At 46.0% G+C, this 22,434-nt stretch overlaps 1 protein-coding gene across 8 annotated transcripts in view; it reads right to left on the bottom strand.

Annotated features, from left to right (window-relative positions):
- acsf3 (acyl-CoA synthetase family member 3) overlaps positions 1 to 21,741 on the bottom strand; it is a 63,592-nt gene extending 41,851 nt beyond the window's left edge. Inside the window, exons 1-5 of one of the 8 annotated variants that reach the window (XM_048547036.1) lie at positions 21,631 to 21,741; positions 20,297 to 21,068; positions 11,469 to 11,624; positions 5,743 to 5,906; positions 3,622 to 3,767 (exon numbers count right to left, since the gene is read on the bottom strand). In XM_048547036.1, coding sequence (XP_048402993.1) covers positions 3,622 to 3,767; positions 5,743 to 5,906; positions 11,469 to 11,624; positions 20,297 to 21,028 — 1,198 coding nt within the window. In that variant the 5' untranslated portion in view covers positions 21,029 to 21,068; positions 21,631 to 21,741. The other 7 variants (XM_048547040.2, XM_048547042.2, XM_048547038.2 and 4 more) reach the window with 7 other exon arrangements.
- Positions 21,742 to 22,434: the final 693 nt, after the last annotated feature.

The following is a 22,434-nucleotide window of genomic DNA, read 5'->3' as shown; positions in this document are numbered from 1 at the left end:
GCAGTCAAACCTGGCACAAAGGAAGAAGGTTGTGATTGTTGGAGGTCAATCATCTCAGCTCCAGGACATTTCTGCAGGAGTTCCTCAGGGCAGGGTCCTAGGCCCAACCATCTTCAGTTGCTTCATCAATGACTTTCCTTCCATTGTAAGGTCAGAAGTGGAGATGTTCGCCAATGATTGCACAATGTTCAGCACCATTCGTGGCTCCGCAGGTACTGAAGCAGTTCATGTTCAAATGCAAGAAGATATGGACAACATCTAGGCTTGGGCTGACAAGTGGCAAATGACATTCATGCCACACAAATGGCAGGCAATCACCATCACCAATAAGAGACAATCTAACCACTGTCTGTTGACATTCAATGGTGATCCCATCGCTGAATCCCCTACTATCAACATTCGGGTGGTTACCATTGACCAGAAACTCAATTGGACTCACCACATAAACACAGGGGCTGCAAGAACAGGCCAAAAGCTGGGAATCCTGCGGCGAGTAACTCATCTCCTGACTTCTCAAAGCCTGTCCACCATTTACAAGGCATTAATCAGGAGTGCGATAGAATACTCCCCACTTGCCTGGATGAGTGAACCCCAGCAACAGTCAAGAAGCTTGACACCATCCAGGACAAAGCAGCCTAATTGATTTGCGCTAGATCCGCATGCATTCAGTCTTTCCACCACCAGTGCTCAGTAGCAGCAGTGTGTACTATCCACAAGATGCACTGCAGAAATTTACCGAAGATCCTGAGACAGCACCATCTAAACCCACAGCCACTTCCATCCAGAAGGACAATGCCATCAGTCATATGGGAACACCACCACCTCCAAGTTCCCCTCCAAGCCACTCACCATGCTGACTTGGAAATATATTGCCATTTGTTCACTGTTGCTGGGTCGAAATCCTGGAGTTCCCTCCCAAACAGCATTGTGGGTCAACCCACAGCAGGAGGACTGCAGCTGTTCATGAAGACAGCTCACCAACACCTTCTCAAGGGCAACTAGGGATGGGAACGAAATGCTGGCCAGCCAGCGATGCCCACATCCCACAAATGAATATTTAAAAAGATTGTGAGAGGCATAGGTAGAATGGATAGTTAGCAACTTTTTCCCAAGGTAGAAATGTCAATTACCAACATACAGAGGTTTAAGGTGAAGAAGGTTTAGCAGGTCTAAGTGCCTAGAATGCGCTGCCAGAGGCAGTGGTGAAACCTGGTACAAAAGCAACACTTTACAGGCAGCTTGACGATGCATAGATCGATAGGGAAGATAGAGATATGGACTGCACGGGGCAAAAGGTTTTTAGTTCAGAAAGGCATGTGTTGACGCAGGCTTGGTGAACCAAACGGCCTGTCCCTATGCCGTACTGTTCTTTGTTAAAGATAATATACTGTTGTTCGTAAAGCTTTGCACTTTCTTCAATAATCTTCACCACAAGACTTAGAGACATAAACTAAACTGGCATTTCAGTTCCAAACTGAGGGAATGCTGAACTGTTGGATCTGTTTTTTTCCCTTTCTGCTAGGTATGACTCCAATCAAGTGAAGAGCACCCACCTGAGGTACACTTTCCTGACTGAACTAGAAATTCTCTAGTCATAGCTGTTGTCTTCCACTCTCTTTTCTCTGCAAATCCTTCGATAGGAATAAAGCCCATTTAAAGGAGAAGGAATGACTTCTCAACATGTAAATGGAAGACAGCATCTGCGTGCAAACAAACTTAACTCAATGGAAAAAAAATTCAAAATGAATGAAAAAGAGAAAGAAATCTGGATCAGCGCAGGTTTGGCTAGCCGAAGGGCGTGTTCCTGTGCTGTAATTTTCTGTGTTCTCTGTCCTTTAAAACAACTCATCAAACCCTCTGGTCCAGCCTAGTATTATTGAACTGCATTTCACAGATCCTTGTTTCTTTATCCTTTCTTAACATCCACGTCTTGTCTTTGCGTTTCTGCCTGTTTTGTGAAGATGGAGTTTAAATTGTAGTGTTATAAGTTAGCAATTCTTACTTCCTAACTACCATTGGTTAAAGACAATTTGTTTCCAACAAATAGTTATTTTGCTAAGTACAGAAACTTGATGAGTTTTTTTCTTCTAACCTGAACTTTTGGATCAGGTAAATTCGAAACTTAGGATAGCCTGACTAAATCTTTTCATATTTCTGACGACTCAGAGAATAGTAGGGTTTGATTTTCAGCACCCAATGAGTAGTCTGGCTGAAGACTCTTGCACTGATGTGCTGTTCTCTTCTATCATTGCAGGGTAAGGATATTAGTGGAGCCTCATCCTCGATGGTTAGATGTGGGTCTAATCCCTTCTGCCTGCCCTTGGTCTATATTACCCCATTGCATATTCATGTGCTTATTTAAAAACCTTTTAAACACCCCAATTGCATCAGCCTCCACTATCACCTCCGGCATTGCATTCCACATTCCTACCACTGTCTGCGTAAAAAAACTGCTTAGCCCTATCAATCACTTGCTGCTTATACTGTTTGGCATGCCAGTAGTCCTGTTTTGTAGCTTCACCAGGTTGATGTGTCATTTGTTTCAAACAGGATAAAAGAAAAACCTCTCAGTACTTCCTGAGGACTTAAAGTCCTGGGCTGTCAAGACAGCGTGTTAGTGGTTGAACATATTAATGGGTGGATTAGTGTGCTGCAAAGCTCACTGCCAAAAAACAGCCCATTACACACTCCTACACTGCAGATAAAGGAACTCAAGACACATACTCTCACTTTGAGTACTTCCAGCCAAACACTGTCCTGAGGAACCAGGACAAAAGAGTTCAATCGAGCTGGAAAATCAAGAATCTCAAAATGAACTACTCAACTACTGACAGCAACGCTACTGTACTATACAATATAACAACCGCACCATTCTACTAGTTACTTCACAAATGACTCAGTTTGATCTGTATATCATTTTACAATGTTTATCTGCCTTTAAACTCACTTCCTTCTCCTAAACTTTGTGTATGTGTGTTGTCTTATTATTTCTTCTAGCATTTACGAATCTAGAATCCCTACAGTGTGGAAACAGGCCCTATTGCCCAATCAGTCCACACTGACACTTGGAGCATCCCACCCAGACCCAACCCCCTGTAACCCACATAAGCTACACATCCCTGAACACTATGGGCAATTTAGCATGGCCAATCCATCTAACCTGCACATCGTTGGACTGTGGGAGGAAACCAGAGCACCTGGAGGAAACCCACACAGACACGGAGAGAATGTGCAAACTCCACAGTCCCCTGAGGATGGAATTGAACCCAAGGCCCTGGCACTGTGAGGCAGCAGTGCTAACCACTGAGCCACCTTGCTGCCCAAAACATTTACTAACTAATAAACTCAAATCGTTCATAAACACAAAACCTGGTTAATTTAGCTCCTCTTAAAATATAAATTTGTTCAGGAAAAAGATATCCAGAGAAGATGATACCCACTTTAAATTAACATTCCTCTGACCAACCAAGGGAGCAGGTGAATAGAGTTCATCACTCCTGACCCAGAAGCCTAAGGATTTGGGGTACCCATCTGTAACGATAACAAATTGGGGAATGTTGCCTGGGAACTGATCATAACACAGGCACTCACATGCTCTTTAATACATTACTCTGTGCTTACCTGGGATACAGACTCCATGGACTGGATTGGAGAGAGCCATTCCTATTTCAGTCATTCCATATCGCTCTAACAATGTGTGGCCACTGATTTCTTTCCACTTCTTCAGTATTGGTTCAGGAAGAGCAGCAGATCCTGAAACCATTAACCTAAAAAGATACGTATACAGCAAACAATTATTAGACAGCAACGCCTCATGGCGTGATGTGATGTAATTGAAGGCCGGGGGATTAAAAGGGGCAGGAACAGCATAAAAATAAAATTGGTTAAGGGGTAGAAGTAAAGAGTTGTGATGAATGGCTGTGTTTCAGACCAGATATATGGTGGAGTTTCTCAAAATCCAGTAGTAGGTCCATTGCTATTTCTTGTGTACGTTAATTAATTAGCATAGTGATATACAGAGCACAATATCCAAAACTGCATACAACATAAAATTTGGAAATGCAGTCAACAGTGAGACAGATATGTTATAATCGCAAGTATAAGAAGCAGAAGATGAATATTGGTTAAAATCTGGCTTAGTTGACCATAAACATTTGAATATAATACATGAAAGCACCAAGAGTAAGATGGTAGCAGGATTCCAGGCTTGAATTGTAATGTCAAAAAATCTTTTATTATGCAAAGATGAACCTGGAACAAACATTAGCATTCACGAACAACCATAGAGACAGTACAGCACAGAAGGCACCATCCAGCCCACCTTGTTCATGCTGACCCATAGATGCCCTTTCTAATTCCATCTCACTGTACCCGGCCCGAGGCCCTGCAGCTTCAGCACTAAAGATGTAGATCCAGGTATTTAAGTTTAGGGTCTTTGCCTCCACCACCAATTCGTGAATTCCAGGCACCCACAACCCTGTATGTAAAAATGTTTTTCCTCACATTGTCTCTAATTCTTCTGTCACTAACTCAGTGCATTGACCAATAAAAGTAAGTGTACCGATCGCCTTCTTCACTGTCCTGTCAACCTGTGACTCCACCTTCAAGGAAACATGAACCTGTATCCCAAGGTGTCTTTGTTCAGCAAAATGGCCCGACCATTAACCGTACAGGTTCTGCCCTGATTTGCATTTCCAAAATGCAACACTTCATATTTATCTAAGTTAAACACTATCCGCCACTCCTCGGCCCATCAGCCCACCTGATCCCGTTGTACACTGAAGTAACCTTTACTGTCCACTACAACACCAATTCTGGTGTTATCTGCAAATATACTAACCATACCTCCTATGTTCACATCCAAATAATTTCTATAAATGACAAAAAGCAGTAGATCAAGCACAGATTCTAACAACATATTAAGGTCCTGAATGATTACTTTACATCAGTATTCACCAAGGAGAAGGACATGGAAGATGGTAAGGGAACACTGATGTTAGGGAAGTGGTGGTGCTGGGTTTCTTGAAAATCATTGAGGTAGACAAGTCCGCAGGGCCTCTTGGGATCTATCCCGAAGTAGTGAGGGAGGAAAGGGAGGAGATTGCTGGGGCTTTGACAGAGATCTTTGTATCCACTGTAGTCAAGGCAAGGTCCCAGAAGACTGGAGAATAGCCAATACTGTTCCTTTGTTAAGAAGGGCAACAGAAATAATCCAAGAAGTGTTAGGCCTGTGAGCCTTACATATGTGATAGGGAAATTATTTTAAATGATTGTTGGGGACACAATTCACTCGCGATTGGAAAAGAATGGACTTATTAGGAATAGTCAGCAGGGCTTTGTCGAGGGAAGGTCTTGGCTCTCTAATTTGATTTAAGTTTTCTGTGGAAATGATGAAGATGGTTGATGAGGATAGGGCAGTGGATGTTGTCCGCATGGACTTTACTGAAGCCACTGACAGGGTTCCCCATGGAAGTCTGGTCCAGAAGATTAAGTCACATGGGATCCAACAAAACAAAATTGGCTTGGTCATCGAAGACAGAGGGTAGTTGTGGAGGGATGTTTTTCATATTGGAGATCTGTAACTGGTGGGGATGTTCCATAAAGATCAATACCGGGACCTCTGTTGTAATTGATAGAAATGGTTTCGGTGCAAAATATTGCGTGAAGAAATTTCAGATGCAGATAAATCTAGGTAAGTGTGAAGTGATGTATTTGGGGAGGTGACTGAGATTATTCATTTACCTGATGTTGCTCTGGCACATACTGTATATAAAGTCCTTTACGTGGCTCTGTCTGAAGTACTTGGTATGGTACTCAATGAGTTTGGCATATATAGTAGGCACTGCCATGAACATGTTGATCCGAGGAATTTCTGTGCAATCGGTTTTCAACAGGTACTCCCAAACCTCAAAAGAAAATAACTAAATTAGAAACATGATTCATTTATCAGCAGTTTTGTTTCATTTATCGTTCCATAGTAACAGGAGCCTGTCGGGAAGCCGGTGAGTCACTGTTTTTGAATCTATAAAAAGCTTACCTCGATCAGCAGCACCTCGGAGCAGAGGCTTCTGGGAAGGGAGTGACTTTTTTTTTCATCCCTCAGCTATATAACTGATCGTAGTGTAAACCCGAGACCCTACCCTAGTAGGGCCTCCCACCCATCCACCTCCTCTAACCTTATACACCAGGGACAAATCAAGGTAAGCTTCTCTTTATAACCTTCCGTTTAGGGGATTAGCAGGGATGGCAGTGCAGGTAGAGGAATGTTCCTCCTGCATGATATATGAGGTGAGGGACACCATTAGTGTCCCATCCAAATACGTCTGCAGGAAGTGCACCCAACTCTTGCTCCTCCAAGACCGCGTTAGGGAACTGGAGCGGGAGCAGGATGAACTTCGGATCATTCAGGAGGCACAGTCAATGATTATCAAGAGTTACAGGGAAGTAGTTACTTCCAAGAGTGAAGAAAGCTGGGTAACTGTTAGAAGGGGGAAAAAGCAGTCAGTGCAGGGATCCCCTGTGGTCGTTCCCCTGAAAAACAAGTATACCGTTTTGGATACTGTTGGGGGGGACGACTTACCAGGGGCATGCAGTAGGGTGCAGGTCTCTGGCACAGAGTCTGTCCCTCTTGCACAAAAGGGAACGGGGGATAGGAAGGGAGTGATAGTCACTGGGGACTCAGTAGTTAGGGGGACTGATAGAAGGTTTGCCGGGAACGAAAGAGACTCACGGTTGGTGAGTTGCCTCCCAGGTGCCATGGTCCGTGATGTCTCGGATCGTGTCCTGAGGGGAGAGGGTGACCAGCCCCAAGTCGTGGTCCACATAGGCACCAGTGACATATGTAGAAAGAGGGACAGGGATGTCAGGCAGGATTTCAGGGAGCTAGGGTGGAAGTTGAGAGCTAGAACAAACAGAGTGGTCATCTCTGGTTTCAGAGATAATGGGAACTGCAGATGCTGGAGATTCCAAGATAATAAAATGTGAGGCTGGATGAACACAGCAGGCCAAGCAGCATCTCAGGAGCACAAAAGCTGACGTTTCGGGCCTAGACCCTTCATCAGAGAGGGGGATGGGGGGAGGGAACTGGAATAAATAGGGAGAGAGGGGGAGGCGGACCGAAGATGGAGAGCAAAGAAGATAGGTGGAGAGGGTGTAGGTGGGGAGGTAGGGAGGGGATAGGTCAGTCCAGGGAAGACGGACAGGTCAAGGAGGTGGGATGAGGTTAGTAGGTAGCTGGGGGTGCGGCTGGGGGTGGGAGGAAGGGATGGGTGAGAGGAAGAACCGGTTAGGGAGGCAGAGACAGGTTGGACTGGTTTTGGGATGCAGTGGGTGGGGGGGAAGAGCTGGGCTGGTTGTGTGGTGCAGTGGGGGGAGGGGATGAACTGGGCTGGTTTAGGGATGCAGTGGGGGAAGGGGAGATTTTGAAACTGGTGAAGTCCACATTGATACCATATGGCTGCAGGGTTCCCAGGCGGAATATGAGTTGCTGTTCCTGCAACCTTCGGGTGGCATCATTGTGGCAGTGCAGGAGGCCCATGATGGACATGTCATCAAGAGAATGGGAGGGGGAGTGGAAATGGTTTGCGACTGGGAGGTGCAGTTGTTTGTTGCGAACTGAGCGGAGGTGTTCTGCAAAGCGGTCCCCAAGCCTCCGCTTGGTTTCCCCAATGTAGAGAAAGCCGCACCGGGTACAGTGGATGCAGTATACCACATTGGCAGATGTGCAGGTGAACCTCTGCTTAATGTGGAATGTCATCTTGGGGCCTGGGATGGGGGTGAGGGAGGAGGTGTGGGGACAAGTGTAGCATTTCCTGCGGTTGCAGGGGAAGGTGCCGGGTGTGGTGGGGTTGGAGGGCAGTGTGGAGCGAACAAGGGAGTCACGGAGAGAGTGGTCTCTCCGGAAAGCAGACAGGGGTGGGGATGGAAAAATGTCTTGGGTGGTATCCGACCTCTACAAACAGGATGGTCTCCACTTGAACCAGAGGGGCACTAATATCCTGGGTGGGAAATTTGCTAGTGCTATTCGGGTGGATTTAAACGAGCTCAGAAGGGGGATGGGAAACTGAGGTGTAGTCCTAGAACACAGGAGGATGAGCGGAGGGAGGACATGGTCAGGACCTCGCTGTCACAGGAGTGTGCTGGCAGACAGCAAGCTGGATTGAAGTGTGTCTACTTTAATGCCAGGAGTATCCGGAATAAGGTAGGTGAGCTTGCAGCTTGGATAGGTACCTGGGACTTCGATGTTGTGGCCATTTCGGAGACATGGATAGAGCAGGGTCAGGAATGGACGTTGCAGGTTCCAGAGTTTAGATCTTTCGTTAAGGTCAGGGAAGGTGGTAAAAGAGTGGGAGGTGTGGCTTTGTTGATCAAGGACAGTATAACGGTGGCTGGAAGAACCTTTGAAGACTCGTCTACTGAGGTGGTATGGGCTGAGGTTGCCGAGGAAGGTTTGTCGACTGAGTCAGTATGGGTGGAAGTTAGGAACAGCAAGGGAGCAGTCACCTCAGTGGGGGTTTTCTACAGACCCCCAAATAGCAGTAGGGAGATCGAAGGACTCATTGGCCGGCAGATTGTTGAAAAGTGCAAACGTAGCAGGGTTGTTGTTATGGGTGACTTCAACTTTCCCAATATAGATTGAAACCTCCTTAGTGCAGATGGTTTGGATGGAGCCATTTTTGTCGGGTGTGTTCAGGAGGGTTTCCTGACTCAGTATGTGGACAGGCCAATGAGGGGATTTTGGATTTGGTGCTTGGCAATGAGCCAGGACAGGTGTCAGATCTCGTGGTGGGAGAACACTCTGGCGACAGTGACCACAACAGCCTCACATTTACCATAGCCATGGAAAGGGAAAGGAGCAGTTACCAGGGGAAGATATTTAACTGGGGAAAAGGAAACTATGATGCTATCAGACAGGAGTTGGGAAGTACAGATTGGGAGCAATTGTTCCACAGAAAGGGCACAGAAGACATGTAGAGGCTGTTTAAGGAGCAGCAGTTGCGAGTGACGTATAAATTTGTTCCTCTGAGACAGGTAAGAAGGGGTAAGATTAAGGAGCCTTGGATGACGGGTACAGAGGTGATTCTTGTCAAAAAGAAAAAGGCAGCGTACGTTAGGTGGAGGAAGCAAAGGTCTAGCACAGCTTTAGAGGATTACAGGCTTGCTCGGAAGGAGCTCAAAAGTGGACTGAGGAGGGCCAGGAGGCGGCACAAAAAAGGCTTGGCAGGAAGGATTAGGGAGAACCCGAAGGCATTTTACTCATACGTGAGGAATAAGAGAATGATCAGGGATAAGGTAGGGCCGATCAGGGATAGCGTAGGGAACTTGTGTGTGGAGTCTGAGCAGATAGGGGAAGCCCTAAAGAGTTTTTTGCTTCGGTTTTCACTGAGGAAAGGGACCTTATTGTGAATGAGAACTTTGAGGAGCAGGAAAACAGGCTTGAACAGATCGAGATTGAGGAAGTTGCTGTGCTGGAAATTCTGGCAAACATTAAGATTGATAAGTCCCCAAGGCCAGACCAGATTTATCCTAGGTTTCTCCGGGAAGCGAGAAAGGAGGTTACTAAGCCGCTGGCGAAGATCTTTGCTTCCTCACTCTCCACGGGAGTCGTACCGCAAGATTGGAGGGAGGCAAATGTTGTTCCTCTTTTCAAGAAAGGGAATAGGGAAATCCCTGGAAATTACAGACCAGTCAGTCTTACGTCTGTGGTCAGCAAGGTTTTGGAAAGAATTCTGAGGGGTAGGATTTATGACTATTTGGAAAAGCAGAGCGTGATTAAAGAGTGTCAGCATGGCTTTGAGAGGGGCAGGTCATGCCTCACAAATCTTATTGAGTTCTTTGAGGAAGTCACGAGACAGGTTGACGAGGGTCGAGCAATGGATGTGGTGTACATGGACTTCAGCAAGGCATTTGATAAGGTTCCCTATGGCAGGCTCATTCGTAAAGTCAGGAGGTATGGGATACAGGGTGACTTGGCTGTTTGGATTCAGAATTGGTTGGCTGACAGGAGGCAGAGAGTGGTTGTAGATGGTAAGTATTCTGCCTGGAGGTCAGTGCTGAGTGGTGTCCCACAGGGCTCTGTTCTTGGGCCTCTGCTCTTTGTAGTTTTTATAAATGACTTGGATGAGGAGGATGAGGGGTGGGTTAGTATGTTTGCTGATGACACAAAGGTTGGAGGTGCCGTTGATAGTACTGAGGGCTATTGCAGGCTTCAGCGAGATATTGACAGAATGCAGAGCTGGGCTGAGAAATGGCAGATGGAGTTCAACCTGGATAAATGCGAAGTGATGCATTTAGGAAGGTCGAACTTAAATGCTAAATATAGGATTAAAGGCAGGATTCTGGGCAGTGTGGAGGAACAGTGGGATCTTGGTGTTCCAGTGCATAACTCCCTCAAAGTTGCCACCCAGGTGGATAAGGTTGTTAAGAAAGCATAGGGTGTTTTGGCTTTCATTAACAGGGGGATAGAGTTTAAGAGCCGCGAGGTTATGCTGCAGCTCTACAAAACCCTGGTGAGACCACACTTGGAATATTGTGTCCAGTTCTGGTCGCCCTATTATAGGAAAGATGTGGAGGCTTTGGAGAGGGTGCAAAGGAGGTTTACCAGGATGCTGCCTGGACTGGAGGGCTTGTCTTACGAGGAGAGGTTGACTGAGCTCGGACTTTTCTCTCTGGAGAGAAGGAGTAAGAGAGGTGACCTGATCGAGGTGCACAAGGGAATGAGAGGCATGGATAGAGTCAATAGCCAGAGACTTTTCCCCAGGGCAGGATTGACTGCCACGAGGGGTCATAGTTTTAAGGTGTTAGTAGGAAGGTATAGAGGAGACGTCAGAGGGAGGTTCTTCACCCAGAGAGTTGTGAGCGCATGGAATAGTTTGTCAGCGGTAGTCGTGGAAGTGGAGTCATTAGTGATATTTAAGCGACTGCTGGACCTGCACATGGACAGCAGTGAATTGAGGGGAATGTAGGTTAGGTTATTTTATTTTTGGATTAAAATTATTCCATGGCACAACATCGTGGGCCGAAGGGGCTGTACTGTGCCATACTTTTCTATGTTATATGTAATTTTTCCTCTGTAAAACTGTTACTACCAGCCAAGGATGGCTGGCTGACAACGTAACACAAGCAGAAAAAGGTTAAAATTATCCCTAGAGGCAGTCAAACATATTAGTCGTCAGCCAGATGAACCTTCTTTCCTTTCCTGGACAATAACTGAGGCAATTGGAAAAACATCACATTTCAATCTCTAACCTTCAGCCAGAGATACAGATTGAACCCACACTCCATATATTGTATAACATGCATTGCACAGTTTGAGAATTCAAGATAGCTAGGTCATGATCCCAGCAAGTAAATTAATAAAGCAACCGATTTCATTTTAACCATTAGTGAATCCAATGATAGAATGTTTTTTCAACAAATATACACTGCACTTCACTCTTAGAATTGTACTGGTGTTGTTCCTAACTTACCCGTTGGGGAGTGAATTCTGGCAGCATCACACAGGTTGCACCCACCCAGAGAGGACATAGCAGTTTATTGAGAATTCCGTGGAGATGATGTAGTGGTAAAACATGGAGAATAACATCATCTTTGCTCCATTCCCATTGCTTCACAAGGCTGGCAATCTGCAGATTGATACTGTTAGCACTCCAGAGCACAGCAACTTATATTTATGTAGCACTTTTATCATCACGAAATATCCAAAGGCCATTCCTAGGAGTGTTATAAAATCTAGTATAACACAAAACCTCATTAGGAGCGACTGAAACAAAAACAAGAATTGCTGGAGAAACTCAGCAGGTCTGGCAGCATCTGTAGATAGAAAGCAAAGTCAAGGTTTCAAGCCCAGTGATGCAGCATTAGAGCTGGTAATCGATGGGAAAGGTGGTGAAAACAGGGGTCAGGAAGTAAAAGAGTAAGCAATTAGTGGAAACGGAGCCCAGAGGGAGAGAAGGGCAATTAGGTCGACAAAGGGATGAAAAATGGCAAACTACGGGGAAAGAAAAACTGATAATAGGGACTATTATTGGGAGAAAATGGGGGTTGGCTGTCCTGACAGAAGCCCATGTCATAACAAAGCCTGGGGTGTGGGGCTGGGTAAAGGACATGGAAGGAGGTGTTTAGGTTTTAAAATTATTGATCTCAATAGGAGTCCTGAAGGGTCCACAAGCAGAAGACATGATGCTGTTCTTCCAGTTTATGCAGAGCTTCGCTGCAGCTCTTCAGCAGTTGAAACAGATATAGGCCAGGGAACACGAGAGCGTGTATGGTGTGGTAGGCAACTGGAAGCTCGGGGTCATTTTTACAGATAGACATTGGTTGTTCTCCTCACTGGACTATCACACTGGAAATCAAGCCCTGCTATTCTCAGTCATCATTAGATGTAAAGATTTTAATCAAAGTATGCAAGTTCCCCAAGCAACCTACGTGATAGGACTCAGGTTAACAGAAAACACAGACCAGGTTTCTGCACTTACTTATTGCAACTAAATGAATTCTAACTACAAATAATCAATTATGAACTGTCCACATATAAGTGTATCAGTTAGAACTCAAACGTCCTTCTAAACCCTACCCACACACATGCAAATAAAAGAACAGGTTATAGGTGATGGGGAAAAAATACAGCAGGAAACTGTATTTTCTCAATAACACCAATCTTTAGGATTCACTGGAGTGATCCTTTTGTTCTCCATGCCCTCCTCTGATCTTTTCCTTCAGGTTTTCTCACTTCTCCACAAGAAACACAGTGTTTGGCTCAAAAATGGTAAAATCTTTGACTTCTTGGTTAAAAGCTACAGCTTACTGAAACTTTTACTGGAGAAGCACACCACTTGTTCTGTGAAGAAAAACATCAGAGTTAACGTTTCAGATATGGTGGCCTTCCTCAGAACTGATGGTAGCTAGGAAAATGTCAGTATATAAACAGAAATTAAGGTGGGGAGGGGAAGGGGTAAGGAGCAAACAATAGTTGAGGATAGAGACCAAAAAAAGAGAAGAACAAGCTGTACAAGGTAATGAGAGGCATGGATAGAGTCGATAGCCAGAGACTTTTCCCCAGGGCAGGACTGACTGCCACGAGGGGTCATAGTTTTAAAGGTGTTAGGAGGAAGGTATAGAGGAGACGTCAGAGGGAGGTTCTTCACCCAGAGAGTTGTGAGCGCATGGAATAGTTTACCAGTGGAAGCGGAGTCAATTAGTCACATTTAAGCGACTGCTGGACATGCGCATGGACAGCAGTGAATTGAGGGGAATGTAGGTTAGGTTATTTTATTTTTGGATTAGGATTATTCCACGGCACAACATAGTGGGCCGAAGGGCCTGTACTGTGCTGTACTTTTCTATGTTCTATGTTCTAACAGTGGACAGGCAAAGGAGTGGATGACAATCTGGCTACATGGGTGAATAGCTGTTAATGGTAAAAACCAAAAGAACTGCGGACACTGTAAATCAGGAACAAAAACAAAGTTGCTGGAAAAGCTCAGCAGGTCTGGCAGCATTTGTGGAGGAGAAAACAAGAGTTAACGTTTCGGGTGCAGTGACCCTTCCTCAGAACTGATGGTGGCTGGGAAAACATCAGTTTACGAGGAAAATAGGGAGGTGGCTGGGGTAGGGAGCGTAAACATTAGGACAGAGATCAAAGAGAGAGAGAGACAGTTGGACAAAGGAGTTGCTAATGATCAGGCTAGGAGGGTGAATAGTTGTTAATGGGGCCTGTTAGTGACTAAGAACAGGGAGTGTGTACTGACAGGCTATGTGATAACAAGGCCTGGTGTGTGGGGTGGGGGGCTGGGCCATGGGAGAGTTTAGGCCCTAAGATTACAGATTCATAGAACATTACAGAACAGTTCAGGCCCTTCGGCCCTCTTTGTAAGGATGTGACTAGAAATGTTGATGAGGGTCGAGCTCTGGATGTGGTGTGTATGGACTTCAGTAAGGCATTTGATAAGGTTCCCCATGGTAAGCTCATTCAGGTCAGGAGGAATGGGATACAGGGGAACTTAGCTGTCTGGATACAGAATTGGCTGGCCAACAGAAGGCAGCGAGTGGTAGTAGAAGGAAGATATTCTGCCTGGAAGTCAGTGGTGAGTGGTGTTCCACAGGGCTCTGTCCTTGGGCCTCTGCTGTTTGTAATTTTTATTAATGACTTGGATGAGGGGATTGAAGGATGGGTCAGCAAGTTTGCAGACGACACAAAGGTTGGAGGTGTCGTTGACAGTATAGAGGGCTGTTGTAGGCTGCAGCGGGACAGTGACAGGATGCAGAGATGGGCTGAGAGGTGGCAGCTGGAGTTCAACCTGGATAAATGCGAGGTGATGCATTTTGGAAGGTCGAATTTGAAAGCTGAGTACAGGATTAAGGATAGGATTCTTAGCAGTGTGGAGGAACAGAAGGATCTTGGTGTGCAGATACACAGATCCCTTAAAATGGCCACCCAAGTGGACAGGGTTGTTAAGAAAGCATATGGTGTTTTGGCCTTCATTAACAGGGGGGTTGAGTTTAAGGGTCGTGAGATCTTGTTGCAGCTCTATAAAACTTTGGTTAGACCGCACTTGGAATACTGCGTCCAGTTCTGGTCGCCCTATTATAGGAAAGATGTGGATGCTTTGGAGAGGGTTCAGAGGAGATTTACCAGGATGCTGCCTGGACTGGAGGGCTTATCTTATGAAGAGAGGTTGACTGAGCTCGGACTCTTTTCATTGGAGAAAAGGAGGAGGAGAGGGGACCTAATTGAGGTATACAAGATTATGAGAGGCATAGATAGAGTTGATAGCCAGAGACTATTTCCCAGGGCAGAAATGGCTAACACGAGGGGTCACAGTTTTAAGCTGGTTGGAGGAAAGTATAGAGGAGATGTCAGAGGTGGGTTCTTTACACAGAGAGTTGTGAGAGCATGGAATGCGTTGCCAGCAGTTGTGGAAGCAAGGTCATTGGGGTCATTTGAGAGACTGCTGGACATGCATATGGTCACAGAAATTTGAGGGTGCATACATGAGGATCAATGGTTGGCACAACATCGTGGGCTGAAGGGCCTGTTCTGTGCTGTACTGTTCTATGTTCTATGCTGTGCCGACCTGTCATACCGCTCTGAAGCCCATCAAACCTACAATATTCCATGTGCATCCATATGCTTATCCAGTATTGAGTCCAGAAGGCTGTAGGGTCCCCAGGCAGAAAACGAGGTGTTGTTCCTCCAGCTTAGGCTGGGCTTCACTAGAGCACTGTAGCAAGCTGGAGACAGAGATGTTGGCCAGGGACCAAGGTGGTGCATTGAAGTGGCAGGCAACAGGTATTTCAAGGTCTTTTTTGCGAGCAGAACATCGATGTTCTGTGAAGCAGTCGTCAGATGCCATTTCCGCCACCTCCAGCAAGACGCCACCACTAGACACATAATCCCCTCCCCTCCCTTGTCCGCCTTCCGCAGGAACCGTTCCCTCCGGGACACCGTGGTCCACATTTCCTTCATCCCCAACACCACCCCACAGCCCCACGGCACCTTACCCTGTAACTGGCGAAGGTGCAACACCTGCGCATTTACCTCCTCCCTCCCCAGTATCCAAGGGCCCAAACACTTCGTCCGCACTTCTAAGAATGTAGTCTCCTGCATTCACTGCTCACAATGTGGTCTCCTCTATATTGAGGAAACAAAGCGTAAACTTGGCGACCCACCTCCCTATTTTCCTCATAAACTGACGTTTTCCCAGCCGCCATCAGTTCTGAGGAAGGGTCACCGGACCCGAAACATTAACTCTGTTTTCTACTCCACAGATGCTGCCAGACCTGCTGAGCTTTTCCAGCAACTTTGTTTTTCTGGCTGTTAATGGTGACTGTCCGTGGCTAACAATAGCTAATGTGTCATGGTAGGCTGTGGGATAACGAGGCCTAGTGTGTGGAGTAGGGCTCTTTGGGCTCTATCCCTCGCTCTTGTTTACTCATTACCCCCTCCCCCCCCACCCTATCTTCGGCATATAAACCGACATTTTCCTCCCTACCATCAGTTTTAAGGAAGGGTCACCAGACCTGAAACATTAACTCCTTTTTCTCTTCACAGATGCTGCCAGGCCTGTTGAGCTTTTCCAGAAATTTCTGTTTTTGTTCCTCAGAGAATTAATCTGGCCTCTGGATTGCTGGCCCAGTGATATTACCATTACAGTAGTGGCTCCCCCTTCTTGTAGGATTGTGGGATTACAGGACACTACAATGACAAGGACAGGTGAGACAACACAGGAATTTAAAAACAAGAATCTGAATTGTAAAATCACAACATTGTTTAAAATCACTACATTGGGACCAATGTAAATCAGCGTGGCAATCCTCGGGTCAAAGGACCTCAAGCCGTTTCTCTCTATTGAGAGAGCAGTCTATGGCCCATTAGGACTCTGACAACTTTACTTTTATAGGAGTGATAAAGGAGTGCGGCTTTCTGGCAGTAAAGGCATGGATAGCAGAATTTTGGATAGTTTCAAGTTTACAAAGGGTACAATGTGAGAAACTAGCCAGGGGTAAATTGGATTAGTCAAGTTTAAATTTAACAAAGGGTTTCTGCAGCATTCAAGCCAAAACAGTGCCAAAGCTGACACTGTAATAAAAGGCAGATCTGGCGGTCTTCAGGATGGTGCAAACAGGGTTCAGTGTTCACCTTAGTAACAATGTCACACTAAGGTTTTGAAAAGACTGGCTTAATGTTAGACTTCTACTGGGTAGAGGAATTGAGTCAGTTCTGGAGCAGAGTCTGAATCAGAGACCGAAAACAATGTTTTAGCTTGCTTATTTGGAGATAATATACGCTCATCCAGTATGCATATAGTGACGGCTACCTCTATACATGCATCGTCATACAATATGTGCAAAAATATGTTTGCAATCTTTACAGCATCACCTCATGTGCACCATTTCTTTGGCACCAGCTAGTTTAACCAGCTCACATGTAGTCTGTCTAGTACCAGTTGATGTATACTATTGAGTATATATATTGGATCGCAGTACCGTGAGTGTGTACAGCACAAGCACTTCCTGGACACAGGCTGCTGACTGCACAAACCATTCAGGACCAATGGTGGAGGGCAGGAATCACAAGCATGGCAAGACCTCTGATTGTTCACCAGGAACCAAATCAGTGGGGAAACAATACAGAGACTGAAACAGAGAACAGATCTCTCTCTCCTTGAAAAAGACTAAAACATGGAAGATAAGTTGTTATTCCTTCCCACCAGTTGCTGTAAACTTTAAAAAACCCAAGCAACTGCAGATGCTGGAAATCAGAAACAAAAACAGAAATTGCTGGAAAAACTCAACAGGTCTGGCAGCATCTGTGGAGAGAAATCCGAGTTAACACTTCAGGTCCAGTGACTCTTCTTCAGAATGGATTGTAGTTAGGAAAGGTTGGTATAGATGCTGAAGATGGGTAAGGAGAAGTGTGGAGGAGTAAATTACAGGTGGAATGGAGCCCAGAGAGCAAGAAAAACAAGTGGGCAGAGAAAGGCACAGGTAAAGGTCATCCAGGGAGAGTGAACAGCTACTAATGGAGATCATTAGTGGCTGACAATGGGATGTTTGTGGTATCTGCCCGCGTGATGACAGGGCCTGGGGTAAGGATGTGACAGAAGGTACTTGAGCCCTAAAATTAATGAACTCAATATTGAGTCCAGAAGGCTTTCTAAGCTGAAAATGAGATGCTGAGCTTTGCTGGAGCACTGCAGCAAGCCCAAGACAGATATGTTGGCCAAGGAACATCATGGTGCATTAAGTGAAAACTAAAGGTCATTTCTGCACACAGAACAAGGGTGCTCTGCAAAGCAATCGCCCATACAGTGTTTCATCTCCCCATTGTAGAGGAGAGCACATTGTAAGCAGCACATACAGTAGACTAGATTGAATGAAGTGCAGGTAAAGTGCTGCTTCACCTGGAAAGTGTATCTGGTACCCTGGAGAGTGAGGAAGGAAAGTAAATGAGCAGATATTGTACCTTCTACAATTGCAAGGCTCTGTGGGGATGTGGAGAGGTGTCGAGAGTTGAGGACGAGCTTTTTTTTTTAATTCATTCACGTGATGAGGGCGTTGCTGGCTAGGCAGCATTTATTGCCCCATCCCAAGAGTCAACCACATTGCTGCTGATCTGGAGTCACTTGTAGCCACACCAAGTAAGGATGGCAGTTTTCTTCCCTACAGGGTGCTGGTGAACTAGATGGGTTTTTCTGACATTCGACAATGGATTCACAGTCAGCACTAGATTCTTATTCATTGAATTCAAATTCGACCATCTGCTATGGCAGGATTCAAACTCGGGTCCCCAGAACATTATCTGGGTCTCTGGGTTAACAGTTCAGTGATAATACCATTAAACTACTGCCTCCCCTAGATGTCCCTGCAAAAGGCTGACAAGGGAGGATACTGAAATGTGTGTCTAACAGTGGCATCCCACTGGAGGTGGTGGAAGTGAGAGCTAATGATCCTTTGGATGTAGATGCTGGTGGGATGGAGGTGAGGACAAGGGGGGGGGGCCTATCCCTGTTGTAGGAGGGAAGAGAGGTGCTGAGGGATGAAGTTTAGGAGATGCATCAGACACAGTTGAGGGCCCTACCAACCACGATGGTGGAATCTTCAGCTGAGAAAGGAGGTGGCCATTTCAGTGCCCCCTCCCCCGCCCCCACCAACCTTGAAGTTAGCATCATTGATGTGAGGGAGATAAGAGAAACTGGGAAATAGAATAGAGTCTTTATTGGAAGCAGGGTTAGAGGATGTATAGTCAAGGTAACTGTGGGAGTCCGTGGGCTTGTGGCAGATATTAGTGGCCAGCCTATCCCAGATATGGAAACAGATGTCGTGGAAGGGAAGGGAGGAGTCAGAAATGAACCAGAAGAAAGTGACAGCAGGGTGGAACCCGGAAGCGTAATTGACAAACTTTTTCAATTCCGCATGAGAGAAGCAGCACCAATGACGTCACTGTACCAGGAAAGAGTTGTGGGTGGGGCCAGAATAGGACTGGAACAAGGAATGTCTCCCAGAGAGACTCCTCCCTTTTTGTTAATGCCCTTAAATCCAATAATTTCTCCAATGCCATTTCCATACTAATATTGATTTTCCTTTAGTTCCTCACTCTTACGTTTCCTGGTTCTCCTTTGTAAACACAGAACTGAGGTATGTATTTAGTTGGTCAGATATTTCGTTATTCCCCATTATAACTTATCCTGTTTATGACTGTTAGAGACTTAACATTTGTCTTTTTCTCCCACATACCTATAGAAGCTTTTACAATTGAGTCGCACGTATCCCGCAAGCTTATTCTCGTACCCTATCATCTTCTCTTCATCATTATCTTTGCTGAAATCTAAACTGTTTCCTATCCTCACTTACTTGGATCCAACACTGTCCCTAATTTTCATTCTTAGCATTTCATTGTTATGTCACGTTTTGTGACCATTGCCAGAAGAGAAATGGTGTTGGGGAAATCAATGAGGTTAAAGGCTAATAAATCCGAGGGCCTTATCATCTACATCCCAGAGTACTCAAGGAAGTGGGCCTAGAAAGAGTAGACCTTCCAAGACTCTTTAGACTCTCAAACCAGTCCTACAAATTGAGGGTAGCTAACATAACCCCACTATTTAAAAAGGAAAGCAGACAGAAAACACAACTACAGAGCAGGGAATCTGACACTAGGAATGGGGAAGATGCTAGATAACGGTGGTAGAATCAGGTACAATCAGCGTGGACTTACATAAGGGAAAACATGTTTGACAAATCTACTGGCAGTCTTCATGGATGTAACTTGTAGAGTTGTTCAGGGAACCAGTGGGTGTAGTTCATTTGAACTTTCAGAAAGCTTTTGACTAAGTCGATGTAAGAGATTAATGTGAAAATTAAATGTGTTATTAAATCAAATGTAAAACTAAAATTGGGGATATTGTATTGAGATGGATAGAAAATTGGTTAGCAGACAGGGGGGAAAAAAAAGTATGAATATTCTGGTTTTCTGACGAGGGGTTACCACACATCCTTTTCACTGACACTGGGAAAACTCACACAAAAATGTAATATTTAGAAGTGGCATCTGATTGCAGAGTGAAGGTCTGAATTATTAGGCCAACAAAGTGCGTTCCTTCTGCACACCACTATGCTTGGAAGCTTCAGAATGCACTGTCTTGATCTCAGTAACAGTTGTAACCATGGTAGATCAGGTCACAATCCTCCATCATTCACTTTCACCTTCTCCCTCAGTGGCATTAGCAGTGAATTCCACGTGAATATAACTCCAGGCAACCTGCACAAACCAAGTTGGTAGACAGCAAAGAAAGGTTACCTGATGGCATAGTATTCCGTGGGTGGTGAGGACTCCTTTAGGGCGTCCTGTTGTCCCACTCGTGTACAGTATCATGGCTCCCCTATCTTTCCAGTCTGTGACAACAAAACCAGCATCTGGCACAGGAGCAGTACCACATTTTTCCAGGTGTCCATTATCAGAAGATTCTTGGAACGGACTGTAATCTGGTAACTGAAGACACTTCACACCTAGTCTGTCAGCAACTGGTGTTATTAACTCTAAATAATTCTTTTCCACAATAATTAATGTGCTCTGAGAGTCCTGAACAACATACTCAAGTTCTGGAGCTGGATGCTTTTTGCACAAGGGCACAGCCACTCCACCACTCATCCAAGATGCCCACTGAGCGATAACATATGAGACATTATTAGGACACAGGATTGAAATTCTTTGCTCCTTGACATCACCATCAAGACATCCTAGCGCAGAATGAATCTTTCTTGCAAGGGCCAGACTGTATAGATAGAGGTCTCTGTATGTGTAACGACCATTATCATCCACAATTGCAAGTCTTTCTGCAAAACTTCCAGCTTTAGTGAAAACCTGTTCGGTTTTTATTAATAAGGATGTTGTAGTGCTCAGCTTCCTTTTTAAGACATGATGGGTCTTTACGATCCAAACAGCACACACACGTTGACTCCAGCAATTGGCACAGTAAATCACTGGCCCGGCAGCACACCTCGGAAAACTAGACAACATCCTCCAACTCATGATGCTCCGTTATCTTGGCTGATATCCTCTTTCTGCTGATCTAGAGAAAAGGCAACAGTCAAATTTAAAGAAAATCAACTCGAACCTGCCAGTTCAGACAGACATCTGAGTTTAAATCACTTTCGTATTTCATTTGACATCACTTCAAATCTATACCGTCTCGTTCTTATTGCTTAGCCATCGGAAACAGCCTCTCCCTTTCCTCGCAATCCAACCGCACATATGTTGAAAATTTATCGGCTTCCCTGACACGGATAGGAAGATGTTGACACGGACAAATCAACCGGCGGCGTGATTCTCCACCGCTCCGACATTGAGATGTGTCCGTCACATTCAGTTGGATTGTGGAGTGGGCTTGTAATTGTGGGGGGGGTTCTGGCCATGGCCTGGGTGAAGGGGGCCGGACCGAACTGGCCAGACTCGGACTAAGCCGCCCGACCTTGGCCTCGCTCCCTCCTAGTCCCTCACTTCACCTCAGCCTCCTGTAGCCCGGAAATAGAGCCGCCACTGAGAGTCCGGGTGCAACGAGCAACCAGAGAAACAGTCCGAGGGGAATCAAACCAGAGGGAGCGGAGACTGAGGAAGGAGAAACTGGTCAGTACCTGGAACGGTCTGATCGGTTGGCCGGGCCGGACGTTCCAGTGGAAGGACGGGGCGTGTCTATAGGCGGAGCTCCCCGTGGCCGGGAGCGGTGCCCGTCCTCGCGGCTGGACATTGGCTTCTGGTGGAGCCCCGCCCCATGGGCGGTGTCTGTGGTTGGAGCCCCGCCCCAGGAGTGGAGTCTGTCCTGACGGGAAGAGGGCGGTGTCAGCACATGGCGCCCCGCCCCAGGGGCGGTGTCTGTGGGTGGATCCCCGCCCCAGGGGAGGTCTCTGTTCTGGGGGCGGGGCGGCCCGAGACTGATGTTGATACATTGCGGTGGATCCCTCTGTATTTTTTTTAAATGGGGGACACTTCAGCTACTTTATTTTTTAATTCATTCACGGGGTATGGCTGTCAACGGCAAAGATAAATTTCCCTCTTCTGTACCTACACTGGCCCCAAACCCCACCTCTTTCTCCGTTACATTGATGACTGTATCGGTGCCGCCTCGTGGTCCCAAGAGGAGCTCGAACAGTTCATCCACTTCACCAACACCTTCCACCCCAACCTTCAGTTCACCTGGGCCATCTCCAGCACATCCCTCACCTTCCTGGATCTCTCAGTCTCCATTTCGGGCAACCAGCTAGAAACCAATATCTATTTCAAGCCCACCAACTCCCACAGCTACCTAGAATACATCTCCTCCATTCCTGCAAAAATGCTATTACCTATTCCCAGATAATAAAATGTGAGGCTGGATGAACACAGCAGGCCAAGCAGCATCTCAGGAGCACAAAAGCTGACGTTTCAGGCCTAAACCCTTC

The sequence above is a fragment of the Stegostoma tigrinum genome, chromosome 16 (assembly GCF_030684315.1).
Source record: "Stegostoma tigrinum isolate sSteTig4 chromosome 16, sSteTig4.hap1, whole genome shotgun sequence".
Classification (NCBI taxonomy): domain Eukaryota; kingdom Metazoa; phylum Chordata; class Chondrichthyes; order Orectolobiformes; family Stegostomatidae; genus Stegostoma; species Stegostoma tigrinum.
Note: the sequence above shows the minus strand (reverse complement) of the source record. Positions and strands in the feature narration are given on the sequence as shown.